The 13,934-nt window shown below is 51.2% G+C and overlaps 1 protein-coding gene across 1 annotated transcript; it reads left to right on the forward strand.

Annotated features, from left to right (window-relative positions):
* The first annotated feature begins 2,662 nt into the window (after window positions 1–2,662).
* On the forward strand, window positions 2,663–11,877 carry CRYBB2 (crystallin beta B2). Its single transcript, XM_055405407.2, has 5 exons — window positions 2,663–2,716; window positions 5,490–5,608; window positions 8,107–8,239; window positions 9,739–9,881; window positions 11,709–11,877. The coding sequence occupies exons 1-5, from the start codon at window positions 2,663–2,665 to the stop codon at window positions 11,875–11,877; spliced, it is 618 nt and encodes a 205-aa protein (XP_055261382.1).
* The last annotated feature ends 2,057 nt before the right edge of the window (window positions 11,878–13,934 follow it).

Consider the following 13,934-nt stretch of genomic DNA (forward strand, 5'->3'; position numbering starts at 1 on the left):
TGGGAGAGTCAAGAGCTTCAGGGTGACATTCCCTCCTCAGGCCGGCTTGGCCAGCCCTCTGCTCACCCCGGCTGCCCAGCCCAGGCCCTGCCTATCGTAGGCCACCCTGGAGATGCATTAACCTGTTTGCAGGTCTTCTTGAAATAACACGATGGTGCGTTGTGCCCGGTCCCCTTCTGCTTGGAGCTGTCCTCCTAACCCGGCTTCCCAGGCTCGTTTCCCCCCCATCTCTGAGGACTTCGACTCTCTGCCAGAGCCTTTCTGAATGGTCCAGGCCCGGATAGGTCCCCTCCCTGACACTGTCCCCTCGGACAGAACTTGGCACCAATCCATGCCTGATAAATATTTGTTGGATAGATGGATGGATGCTGGACCCTGCCAAACTACCTTCCTGTCCTTGGTTTTTTGTTGTTTTTTTCTTTTTTTTTCCTACCAGGGTCACTAGGATTTGCCTCTGTCTGCCTCCCCCAGGGCTCAACTGACCACACCAGTGAACCCAGCATGCCCCTGGGCCTGGCACCTGGATGGCTGATGCATGCAAAGCGGGCATGTTCCTGCTCGACCGCCTGACCACCCTGGCGCGGCCGAATCTGAAAGCTAATGACATTATTGTGCAGAGACACAATGTCTGTGGGCATTTGCTGACCCGGCCTTTGGTGTGGGCTTAATCCTGCATTCTCCCCGCGCTTTCCACGGGGACGCAGCAGTCACCCGTCTTGGCACAGGCACTTCTGGGGAAGGTATAAATGTCACCTCCCGCCGGCAGGCTCCACGGGCACTCTCAGGGGCTGGTGTCACTGGTAAGAATGGCTCTCTTGCTTGTCTTGCCTTTTGCTCTCATTCTGCTCCCTGATGGAAAGGGTGGGATACCTGGGTTCAAATCCAGAGGCTACCGCTTTCTGACCAGGTGACTTTGGGGCCAAGACCTCAAGGCACTGAGCCTCAGTTTTCTTTTCTGTTAAATGGGGAGAGTGGCCGGGGTCCTAAAACCTCCTTTGCCATGGGGCTTGGATACAGTGTAGGTGTGGTCCTGTGCGATGCCTGGTGTAGAGCGTGTACTTTGGCGATGCTCTTTACTGATACTAAACGGTCCGTCAGCATCTTTGTTTTGCCAGCAGAGAAGAATATGACTGAGGGTTTGTGAGTGGAAGGAATAAACCCATGGAAGGTTCAGCTTCACTTCTAGGGCGGTGAGTCAGTTCTCTCCACACCCACAAATGTCCGTGGGACACCTGGTCTGTGTCCTGCCTTGGGACAGCTAGGAAGTGGCCGTGCGTCTCAGGGAAGCTTGCAGCCACAGGTGACTAAAGCTGGGTGGAAAGGACCCTAGTAAAGCCGTAATCACTGCTGTGCACTGAGCGCTGAGCGGGTTCCAGGCGCTGTCAAGTGCTTGTGGTTTTCTGTGTTCTATACTTGGATCGTCCCAGCCTGTCCATAGATGTGACCAGGTGCCATCCTGTCCCCATTTTACAGAGCAGGAAACTGAGGCACAGTTTCAACCCCTTCTCAGGGGTCGATGCTGGTAAGCGGCAGAGGCAGCGCCTGAGCTGAACCAACTGAGCTTAACCTTTAGTCTGAGGACGCCAGTGGGGGGGGTGCAGTAATGTGGGGCCTTGGGCATAGACAGACCCAGAGGGCTGGGTTCTTAGGGGAGAAGGGCTGGTTTGGCTTCCAAGCCGTTTAGCTGAATGTCCTCTTTTGGGAGAACATCCTGGCCTGGCCTGTGGTGTGGAAGGAGCTTCTGGAAGCCAGATGTTACCTCTGGAGAAGGAAACGGTTCCCCTCCACACTGGGAAGATGCAGGCTGGGTTCTCTGCCCCTTCTGCGGGAAGGGAGGAGAGACTTGACCACTGTCCATACTTTTCTGATGTTTTCAATCATTAAGAAATTCTCCTGCTGCTGCTGATCAGTGTCTGAAGTTATGTTATACTCATGTTTTTGCTTTCTTGTAGCCTGAGCTCCATAATAGACGTATGTACTAATCGTGGGGGAGCGGAACAGTGGTGGAGAGGAGTGTTCTGGATTCCGGGTGGTGGAGAGGGAGTCAAGGAGGAAGTTGAGGGTGAGGGGCAGGGAGTCCGGGGAACTTTGTGAGATTGCAGATTGGGAACTACAACCTGGCCAAGCATGGCCAGGGTGTGAGTTTCCTCTGCCCATACTGTTTTCTTTTACTCAAGAATTTCTGCATAATATTGATTGATGTATAAGAAATTGAGGTGGCAACCCACTCCAGTGTTCTTGCCTGGAGAATCCCAGGGAAGGGGGAGCCTGGTGGGCTTCCATCTATGGGGTCACACAGAGTCGGACACGACTGAAGTGACTTAGCAGCAGCAGCAGCAGCAGCATCAATTGTCTGGAGCCACGTGGGTCCCCAGTCATGTTCTAGTTTCTTGCTTTGTTTTTTAGTAGACCTCATTTCTTTGTCCCCCCTCGGAGCTGGCCTGGACACACAGAAGCAAAGCTAGTGATGAACATTCGGGCAGATGCTGGCCGTCCCCACTGCTCTAGGAGAACCTGAAACCAGGCCGGGAGACACAGAACAGGATGTGGGGCTGGAATGATGTGGCTCGGGCCCCCCAGTGAGGGAGCTGAGGGCCGGGAGGGGTCCTCACTGCTGCTTCCCCCGTGCCTTCCAGGTCACTCCTGCACAGGACAGCCCACCATGGCCTCAGATCACCAGACCCAAGCGGGCAAGCCGCAGCCCCTCAACCCCAAGGTGAGTAACACGTCAAGGGACAGGGTGGCAAGCACAGAGTCTCTCCAAGACTCGGTTTCCCTTCTATAAATTGGGGTTGGTGGCTTCTTTTCTGGGGTCCCTCTCTCTGGGCCATATTCTCCCTAGCTTGCACAGTGGAGGAGGGTGCTGATTCAGAAGGCCCCTTCCCAGCCCACAGCCAGCATATTTCTGACTCTGGAGACTCAATTTTCTCTGCCTTACCCTGCACCCCATTGCCCAAGGGGGTCCCCAAAACTGGGGTGAACCCTCAGCCCAGTTTAAGAGGGGGCTTGTGAATGGGCGGTGGGGTGGGCTTCCAGACTCCACACCTGCTGTGTGACCTGGACCAGTCACTTGACCTCTCTGAGCCTCAGGTTCCTCCTAGAAATGGGGAGAGTTGGACTCAGGCCCTAAGATATCTGTGAAGAGGCAAAGAAACAGGCTCAGCCCCCTCTGCTTCGGGGGCCCCAGGCATGGATTCCATCCCGGAACTGCTTTTTTGTCTGACTTGGGACCCAGCTTGCTCCATTCTGCCCCCGAAGGGGCTTACTTTCTAGAAGACAGATAAATAAACTAGCAAATACATAACTTCAAGTAATGAGAAGTGTTAGGAAGAAACAAAAAAAAAGTAGGGTTCTTCAGAGTCGGGGTGAACAAGGAACATGTTAGCTAAGGTCAGGGAGGACTCCTCAGAGGAGGTGACATTGGAGCAAAAGCCCAGGTCAGGTGAGGAAGTATGGAAAATCGGGGAGTGGGGTAGGGGAGAGTGTTCCAGGCAGAGAGCTTGGCTAGTGTAGAGGGCCAGGAGTCGGAGTGAGCTGGATGAGCTTGAGCAGGAAGAAGGCCAGTGGGTTGAAACTTGGAACAGCCGTCCAGTTGATTTCAAATGGGGGCCACTTGCGGAGTTTAATGCTTCCTGGTAGCCATGTTGGGCTTCCCAGGTGGCTCAGTGGTAAAGAATCTGCCAGCCAGTGATGGAGACTCAGGTTCGATCCCTGGGTTGGGAAGATCCCCTGAAAAAGGAAGTGGCAACCCATCTGGTGTTCTTGCCTGGAGAATCCCATGGACAGAGGAGCCTGGCAGGCTACAGTCCATGGGGTCTCAAGAGTCAGACACAACTTAGTGACTAAACAGCAAGTAGCCATGTTAACAAAGTAAAAAGAAACAAGGGAAATTAACTTTCATATATTTTACTAAACCCAGTATATCCTAATGTATAGTCAGTAGAAAAATTATTAGAGGACTATTTTACATTCTTTTTTTCATACTAAATCTTCAACATTTTGTGTGTATTTGAAACTTATAGCACATTTTAATTCAGATTAGTTGCATATATTCAATATACATCCAGTGGTTGCTGAATTGGACAGTGCAAGTTGAAAGGATTAAGTAATACGTAAAATTATAGCATCCATCTGTGCATAAATAGCAACAACAGTAATAATACTGAGCTCCTGGGCTCTCTGAGGCCTTTCAGATCCTTGGGGAGGCTGTCCTGCTTCACCCTCCTTAGCCTGCAACCCTTGTCTTCCAGGCCAGGGTGGTCATAATACACTAGTCCTCGACTCTCATGTTCTGGATTCTTCTCAGTAACCCTGCAAAGTTGGCATGATTCCCCATTTCACAGTTGGGGCAGCTGAGGCTTAGAGCAATCGTGTGGATTCCTCGGGTTGCACAGCTAGACGCAGCAGAGGAGATACTAGAGCTCAGATCTCCTGACCCATCCATGGTTGAGTCAGTGAGCATCAAGCCTGAATTGAGCCCATGGAATCTGAGGCCCTGCTGGGCCTCCCTCCCCTGACTTTGTCTGCTTTGTGTGGCTAATCCCCGGCCTGGGAGAGAGGGGCATGTTGACCCAGCCAGTGCTGAGCATGTAGATTCTCCAGCTGCCCTTCCTGGGAGCCTGCTGCCCTGAGCCCAGCTCTTCAGCCAGAGGCAGCTCCCAGGGGAAGTGCATCTGACCCTGAGTTCTCTTTGCAATCATAAAAGGTGGCAGCTGCCCCCTATCCCCACCTGCTTCCCAGTTAGCACTGGCTATGAAGTTGCGGGCAGTCCTTTCATTTTGCCGAGCTTCATTTTTCCTGATGGGGATTCTGCCAGCCCGTCCCTGGGCTGATAAGAGGACCAGATGAGGCAAGCGGGGTGAAGTCTTCTTAAGAGGTATCCCAAGGGGGAGGAAAGCCTGAAGAACCTATGGGGGCTTAAGAAAAAGGCACGGGTGTGTGTAGTTTTATGGGTGAAGCGTGGGTGCAGGGCGATACTGCAAGGGCAGGAGAAGCTTGAGCAGCATGGCTTACCTAGCATCTTGCTATTCCTACTCTGGTCCACAGACCAGTGGTACCAGAACAGTGCTCTAATGGAGACAGCATCAGACAGGCCTGAGCTACAAGTTCAGCTCTGCCACTTACCCACTGAAGATCCTTATAGCATGTCCCTTAATTAATGTGATTATGCCTCCCACACACAGAGCAAATATGGTATACTAACCACTATGCTCCTCTGAATCCTTCCAACAACCCCATGAGGTAGGTTCTGTCTTTATTTCCCATTTTACAGACGGGAAAATTGAGGCTCAGAGAGGTGAAATGCTGGCTCAAGGTCTCACAGCCGGTCACTGGAGCTTGGACTATCAGACTCTATGTTTGCTTCATGATTTCCAAGCACGGAACCCTTCAGCATCCTTCGAGGCTCTCTTGAGTCCTCTCCCCACCCACTGCCCTATTCTCCCTCTTCCCCGTCATGATGAGGGTCTGACTCTCTCCTCCTGTTGCAGATCATCATCTTTGAACAGGAGAACTTCCAGGGCCACTCGCATGAGCTCAACGGGCCCTGCCCCAACCTGAAGGAGACTGGCGTGGAGAAGGCGGGCTCCGTCCTGGTGCAGGCTGGACCGTATGTACCTGGGTGTGGGGAGGGCCTCACTCGGTCAGGGGCTGCCGGATGAGGCGGCCACACTGTGGAGCTGGAGGGATCTGTCCTGAGCTTCTAGACTGTGTGATCAGGGGACCAGGATTTGGGGTCTTGGCAGCCTTCGGAGAGATCTTGTGTTTTGAAGTCAGATAGAACTAGGTTTCAAACGCTGGTTCCACGACTTCTGTGCTGTTGGACCAGGAGCTTCCCTCTCTGGGCCTCAGTTTCCTCCTCTGTAGGACCAGGCTAACTGTGTCCTCCTGGGGTGATGGGATGGAGCCCGTGTGGAAAGCCTGGCACCAGGGTCGGCCACTTTCTTGAGGCGGGGAGATGGGCACGGTGGTCCCTGTGGGCTTTGGCCAGTCTCTGACTCTGGGAGTGTCCTCACCCTGCTGGGCGTCCCAGCTCTGCGTCCATCCCCCACTTCCCTGTTCCTGGTGATAACTTGGTCTTTGTAGACTCGCTGGCACATTTGGGGGCCAGCAGGCTTGGGACCCCAGACCACGAAAGAAGGCGAGGTGACTGGTCAGGTCTGACTGAGCCATGCTCAGGCCACATAGTTGAGCACAGCCTTCATGGTCCTGTCTCTGTGGTTCCCCAATGGTTCCTTTTTGGCAAGAGCCTCCGGAATCAGAGGTGACCACCAGTGACGCCCAACCAACGGGTCAGTGAGTCTGGTGTGGGTCCTGGGTGACCCGCCCCACACCTCAAGGTTCATAGGGCATTCTGCAGAGAGTGATGAATCAGAGTCTGCTGGTGGACGACACAGCCAAAGGAATGGCCCACCCAGCCCCACTAACCTGATGCACTCAGGACACCAGCATGCCTAGGACCATGTCTTCATGGACGGCTGAGGTTTTGACCATTGAAGAACCACATTTGCTTTTCTTTTTTTAGTATTTGGATGGCAGAATTTCTCAAATAGACTTTACACTTCTCTGCTTTCTCTTTAAAAATTTATCTATGGTACTTTTATTGTTCATTGTTTAACATTAAGGAGAAATGGTTTAGTGCAAAAAATCCCATATTACTCTAATATTACTACTCAGAAGTAACCATTAATATTTTGACTTTTGTTTGTGTATAGTTAGATTTTCCTCTGTATGTATTTCACCAAATATATATTAGAAATACATTTAATCAGAAGTCAGATCATGCTTTACAAATTGTTTTATGACTCATTTTGAAAACTTTGCAAGATATCTCAAATTCTTTCTGTGTCATTAAGGAGCATTTTATTTTGATGTTTTTGAAAGAGCTGTTTGGAGCTAAATCTGCATCAGTCACAGAAGAGGGAGGCTTTGAAGTGCATGTTCTTGGGCCCCCTCCCTGCCCCATTGAATCAGACTCTTGGGTCTGGAGCCCAGGAATCTGCATTTCACAAACCCGCCTACTGATGTTTCTGCCCAGTTAAGTTTGAGACCCTGTGTTCTAGCTTATTATTTTTCACGCCTTTTTATCATTACATTACAGAATATTACCCAATTTCCTCAACCAGGCCCTGCCGATTGGCTGTGTAAGTTGTTTCTATTATTTGATACTATAAACAGCAACATGATGAACATTCCTACCCATATGTTTGCAAGCTCTTGACAAATGTTTTCTAAGGACACATGACCTAAAGCAGAATTGCCAGATCAAGAGGGCAGGCATCCTCTTCTAAAAGCAGCAAGAAACACCATCTCCCTTTCTCTTAAGGACTTAGATCACTGTCCCGAACAGCTGTTACAGTGCCAGGCTGGATCACTAGCCTCTGCGATAAACCACCCCAGAACACCAGGCATCATGAAACAGTGCCGCCTTTCTCTGACTGTCCCCTTTCCTCTATTAGCCATGCCCTGTTGGCAGGCAATCCTTCCCTTTAAAGTACGATTTCTCTCCTAGTGGATCTAAGACTGTTGGTGTTCTGTCTGTACAAAATGAGTCCAGAGACCACCATCAAGAACAAAAGAGGAAATAGACCCAGAGAGAATGGGTATAAACAAGGTGTGTGAGCTTGAGAAGCAGTGATGTTCTGGAGTCCATTCTCAGTGGGGAAAGCCAACCCGGCACATTTCTTCCCAACTCCGTGTGCAGTGATGTCACATGGAGGGCTTGAAATTGGCCATGTATGGTGGGAGTATTTACACCAAGGAAACTGGCAAGCTAGATGTGTTTTGTTTTTGAGAGCTCCTTGTTAATTCACCAGTATACCATTGGCCCCAGGACATGGATTCTGAACATCTTTGCTTGTTGCTAGGTCGTCTTTTAGGATTCCTTTGTATTTCTTGATTGTGTTCCAGATGATTGAAGCCAGCACGGTGCTGGGTTTTGAATAACTGAGGTGATGCTGCCCTTGGATTTGCTGTGCTTCGATTTAGATGCGCTTCATTGTGATGAGCTGGGCGACTGTGAACTCTGGGACCCGAGGGAGGAGCTAGGATCCCACCAGAGGAAGCCTGGAGTGAGCCTGACCTGCTATCTCTGTGTCTCCACTGCAGCTGGGTGGGCTACGAGCAGGCCAACTGCAAAGGGGAGCAGTTCGTGTTTGAGAAGGGCGAGTACCCCCGCTGGGACTCATGGACCAGCAGTCGGAGGACGGACTCGCTCAGCTCCCTGAGGCCCATCAAAGTGGTGAGCCCCCGTCCCTCGTCGTCTTCCTCTCTTTGCCCCGCTTAGAGCCAGAGGTCTAGGGACTCGGAAGGAGCCTTCCCCTCTGGCATCATGCCCCCGGCCGTGTGACCTTGCATGAGTCACTTCACCTCCCTGAGCCTCAGTTTCTGCAAAGTAGAGATATTAGTATCTATGGCGTAGCCTGATCGTGGCCACAGTGCACAACTTCAGGGGCTTCAGGCTTCATTCAGAATGCTCCAGGGGGCGCCGCTCACATTCTAGTCTATGTGGACGGTGCTATTCAGGTCTCTGCAACTCCTATCACAGAGCTGCTGCTGCTGCTGCTAAGTCACTTCAGTCATGTCTGACTCTGTGTCACCCCATAGATGGCAGCCCACCAGGCTCCACCATCCCTGGGATTCTCCAGGCAAGAACACTGGAGTGGGTTGCCATTTCCTTCTCCAGTGTGTAAAAGTGAAAGTGAAGTCACTCAGTCATGTCTGACTCGTAGCGACCCCATGGACTGCAGCCTACCAGGCTCCTCCGTCCATGGGATTTTCTAGGCAAGAGTATGCTCCCTAATGATTGCTGCTGTAAATACTCAAGAGAAATTCTGGGTTTGGGGGTGGAGGAGAAGATAGCCTATTGTTCATAGCTCATGCCCCTGTGACCTTTCAGAGCTTCTTGGATCCTGATTCTTATTGGTGTGTGGTCTGCGAGGGCTCAGGGACAAGTGATGCTCAGTTATACTCCCAAACCTCCCCAGCCCAGCCTGCTTCCCCCTGCTTGATGCCAAATCAAACAACATTGGACTTAGCATTCTATAGACCTGAGTTCCTCTGCTGACTCTAGTCCTCCTGGCTGTGTGTGTGACCTTGGCCAAGTCACTTTCTCTGAGTCTTAGTTTTTTTATCTGCCAAATAGCGCTCAATCATGTCTGACTCTTTGGGATCCCCATGGACTGTAGCCCACCAGGCTTCTCTGTCCATGGAATTCTCTGGGCAAGCATACTGAAGTGGGTAGCCATTCCCTTCTCCAGGGTATTGACCCGACCCAGGGATCGACCCTGGGTCTCCTGCATTGCAGGCAGATTCTTTACTGTCTGAGCCAAGAGTAGCTTAAAGAATGAATGCTAGACGGAGAAGAAGAATGTCAGAGGAACAGGAGAATGGGAAGATATGTGGAGGTGAAGGAAAGCCAAACTATTGTGTCTACTAGAGGCATGATATGCCTATGCATATGTATGTATCATGGCTACCATTTATTTTTAAAAAGGGGAGTTGGGGCAGCGGGAGGGAAAAATGCCATTTCAGAGTCAAGTACTCCCCAGAGTGTAGAAGCTGAGTGACTGTTACGTGAAGATAGCCCAGTAGAATGACCACTGTGACTGGCCAGTGTCATCAGCGCTCGAGTGGTAGGGGTCTTGGGCAGACGGCTGCAGGCAGAGCGTGCTGGTCCCAACTCCAGGGCACCCTGGGTGCCCTCACCCAAACTCCCACTCCCCCACTCCCCATCCACAGGACAGCCAGGAGCACAAGATCACCCTGTATGAGAACCCCAACTTCACGGGGAAGAAGATGGAGGTGATAGACGATGACGTGCCCAGCTTCCACGCCCACGGCTACCAGGAGAAGGTGTCTTCTGTGCGGGTGCAGAGCGGCACGTGAGTACGCACCCAGCCCTGGCTGGCCCTGCCCCAGGAGCCGGACTCTGAGCTGCTGAGCCCTGCTCTGCTCCGAGCTCTGGGGGTCTTGTACATTCCCGACCTCAGCCTTCCCATCGGAAAATGCGCAGTGAAATCACCAGGCACGGCACGTGGCTCTCAGTCCCTGAAGCTCCATCCTGGCCTGCCTTTTGGGCAACACCTTGCGTTTGAAAGAGAGAAATCGAGGCCTTAACCTCAACTCGGAAGGGCAGGGTAGTAAATACTGGGTGGGGGCAGGGTAAGGCAGAGGCAGTGGGTGGGGGGAGATCAGAAGGCTGGGAGTGAGTTGAGTGGTCTTTACAGAGCTGAGAGAGACAGGAAGTACAGCCCATGCTGGCCTTTTTCTGCATGCATTCCTGAGGTTGGAAATAGGAGGGGTCGTTCTCCACCAAATTAAATTTCTTTGGCACATAAACCTCGGTCACCAGCATTGGGGAATTTCTCATTGTGAAAAATGTGGATTCTATGGGGAATCTGAAGATGGACTTTGGGCAGTGGTTTGCCGGAGCCAACTTGTACCAGCTTGCAAAAGCTGACTTAACTTTTCAGAATTTAGTATGAGTGGGTTGTTTAATCACTGGTAACTTGAATTAAGCCATCGCAGATATATGTACATCACAGAGATTGGAAAGTGTTACAAACAAGACTCTTTCCCCCCCAAGAGTGCTAGCTTACCAATATATACTGATTTTTTGGGACTTGTCAAACTTTTAAGAATGTACGCAGTTCTGTATTCCTGTGCCCTGTCACTTATTCATTGATTTAGTTTGTTAAGTGATGTCGTATGCCAGGCACCACGATCGGTGATCAGTAATTCAAGGTAGGTTAAAGAGATCTGGCCTCGGTCTTGTGTAGCTAAAGGTCTGGTTGGAGGCAACTGTTAAATAATTAGGAATCCATGTGAATCTAGCCTTCTTCCTTAAAGAAGGGGCTCTTGAGCTGAGATCTCAAGAAAGTAGGAATTGTAGAGGTAAAAAGAAGGAAGGATGCTCCAGACAGAATAGCATGTGCAAACGTCCTGTGGTGGGAGGAGCCTGGTGAGTCCCCTGGGCTCTGCAAGGGACAGAGTGGCTGGGCTGCAGAGATATAGTGGCTGGAGTGAGTGTGAGAGGCAGAGCTGGAGGTGTCCACAGGGGCTGGCCGGGCAGGTTCGTGGGGGCCAGGTCTGTGTGATGCCTCCTGGGGAGAAAACTGTAACAGTCGTCAGGTGCCCACCCCCTAAATGGTGATGGCTTCAAATGGTGGAGGGATCACGGAGGGCTCCTGGGACCTCTGCTACTGCCCTTTGTCCTTGCTGGGGTTTGGGCAAGAGGCTTGTCTTACTCTAAGCTTAAGTGAGCTTGATTGAGATCACTGCTTCCTCTGATCCCAGTGTCAGGCCTACATCTGGGAGTTTCCCTGGTGGTCTAGTGATTAAGTCTTCTAATGCTGGGGGTGTGGGTTTGATCTCTGATCAGGGAGCTAAGATACCATAGGCCTCAGGGCCAAAAAACAAACATAAAACAGAAGCAGTATTATAACAAATTCAGTAAAGACTTTAAAAAATGGTCCACTTAAAAAAATATCTTAAAAAAATAGTTGCTTCTGGAGGTAGCGAGCTCCATGTCAAGGGGAGGAGGAAAGCAGAGGCTGGACCCGGGAAGGGTGGTAGCGCTCTGCTCAGCACACAGGTAGTGTGGGCTGACTGGGAGGCCCACCCTTCCTAGTGGCTGAGCCATCCCCCTCGTCCCTCCCTCTGTGTCTCCTGTCTCCCCACGTGCCCTCCCCCAACCTCTGGCTCTGCAGGTGGGTTGGCTACCAGTACCCCGGCTACCGCGGGCTGCAGTACCTGCTGGAGAAGGGCGACTACAGGGACAGCGGTGACTTCGGGGCCCCCCAGCCCCAGGTGCAGTCCGTGCGCCGCATCCGGGACATGCAGTGGCACCAGCGGGGCGCCTTCCACCCCTCCAGCTAGTGCCCCTCCCTCGCCTCCTTCCCAGGGGCCTGGCCTCTGCCCAGCCTCCCACCAGACATCCTGGAGAGTGAATAAAGTGTGACTTGCAACTTACCCGAGGCAGCGTCTTTTTATGGCCTGCGGAAGCCAGGTGCTGCGTGCGTGCATGCGTGTGTGTGTGCGGCAGACACGGAATGACGAGAGGACCAGAGTGTGACCGGGTGAGGGGTGGGACAGCCTCGGAGGCGCTCAGCTGTGCAGCTGCTCAGCTCTGCGGCCTGGGGCGCATTGTCCAGCCTCTCTGAGCCTCTGCCTCTTCACCTGACTTACGACCCCCTTTGCCCCCCGACTGACTGGCTTGGCTGACCTCTGAGTTGTCCTTGTGTGGTTGCCAAGCACAGTCACTCAGGGGCATGTGATGGTTGCTTCAGACCCTGAAAAGGTCCCCACTGCCTGCTGTGCCCACAGAATTGCTTAATCACCTTGAACCTGGCAGTTTATTTAAATCTGCCCAGAGGAGCCCCAAACCCTGCAATGCCCACCCCCATCCCGGAGAGAGGCCACAAAGACCTGTCTCTTGTGTTTGTGTGTTCTGTGATCCCTTTGTTCATGCCTTGGTTGGGGTGGTCACTTAGTGTAGCAACTGAGGGCTGGGTTCCTGCCTCTTTTGACTCTGGATCCAATTGGCTGTTCTGGAGCCCTGCCCAGTCATGGGACCTCAGAGCCTTCCTACTTGGAAAAATAGGGAAAAAATAGTGTCTCCCTAACAGGGTTATAGCAAGAATGATGAGATAATCCAGGTGTTCTCTATATAAATGTTAAACACTGGTTGGTCTTCTGTAGTACAAATACCTGCTCCCGGAGAGCAGCTGCTTTTTACTTTGTCTTTGCTATCTTTTGATGTAGTAGTTTTAAATTTTGATGTGATTTAACATCAGTTTGCGCTTTTATGGTTTGTACCTGCCATGTCTGCCGTGTCTTCTTTAAGAAATTCTTATCCCATTTGTCATGAATATATTCTCCAAACTTTTTCCCTACAGGTTTTTAAGTTTTCCCATTTAAGCTCTCAGTTGTCCTGGAGTTGATCTTTGTGTATAGTATGTGGCAGGGACCTAATTTTTCATTTTTGATTTCTTTTTTTCCCTACTTTGGATCACTGTTGTCCTGGAGTAATTTATTGAGAAGTCCATTTTCCCCCCTGCTGCTGCTGCTGCTAAGTCACTTCAGTCGTGTCCGACTCTGTGTGACCCCATAGACAGAAGCCCACCAGGCTCCCCCGTCCCTGGGATTCTCCAGGCAAGAACACTGGAGTGGGTTGCCATTTCCTTCTCCAATGTGTGAAAGTGAAAAGTGAAAGTGAAGTCGCTCAGTCGTGTCTGACCCTTAGCGACCCCACGGACTGCAGCCTACCAGGCTCCTCCATCCATGGGATTTTCCAGGCAAGAGTACTGGCGTGGCTTGCCATTGCCTTCTCCTCATTTTCCCCCCACTGTGGTGCAAAGTTGCCTCTTTGTCCCATAGTAGATCGTCACATATACAGAGGGTCTATTTATGGGCTTTTTTTTTTCCTGTTCCTTTATTGTATTTGTGTATCTCTGTATTCTTACCGTATTATGTTATTAACCATTGCTATGTAATAAATCTTGCAGTGTGCATGTGAATGTGTGCGTGCGTGCTCAGTGCTGTCCTACCCTTTGCCCTAAATCATCCTTCTTCAAGGACATTTTGGATAAGCTTATCTCCCTATAAAATCATTTCCTCAAATCTAGAAAAATGGGAAACCCTATTGAATGAGCTAAAGAGATTAATTATCATGAAGGTGGGAACTAATAATTGATGCCAGCTTCGGTTTGTTCGTTCATTCTTCATCCAGCAGTCACCGAGTACCTGTTTTGTTCCTGGAATGGGCAGAGTAGGGGCTGCAAAGGAAGGCAGACACAGGCCCCGCCGGCAGGAAGTTTCCTCGCGCGGGGGATGGAAGTAACTAACTCTTGGTGGTGGAGATTGTGAGTGGAACTGTTTCCCCCTCAAAGTTCACGGTTGAAGCCCTGACCCCCAGTACCTCAGAGTGCGACTTG

The sequence above is a fragment of the Moschus berezovskii genome, chromosome 19, assembly GCF_049115385.1.
Source record: "Moschus berezovskii isolate FMDL1 chromosome 19, NW_MosBer_1.0, whole genome shotgun sequence".
Lineage (NCBI taxonomy): Eukaryota > Metazoa > Chordata > Mammalia > Artiodactyla > Moschidae > Moschus > Moschus berezovskii.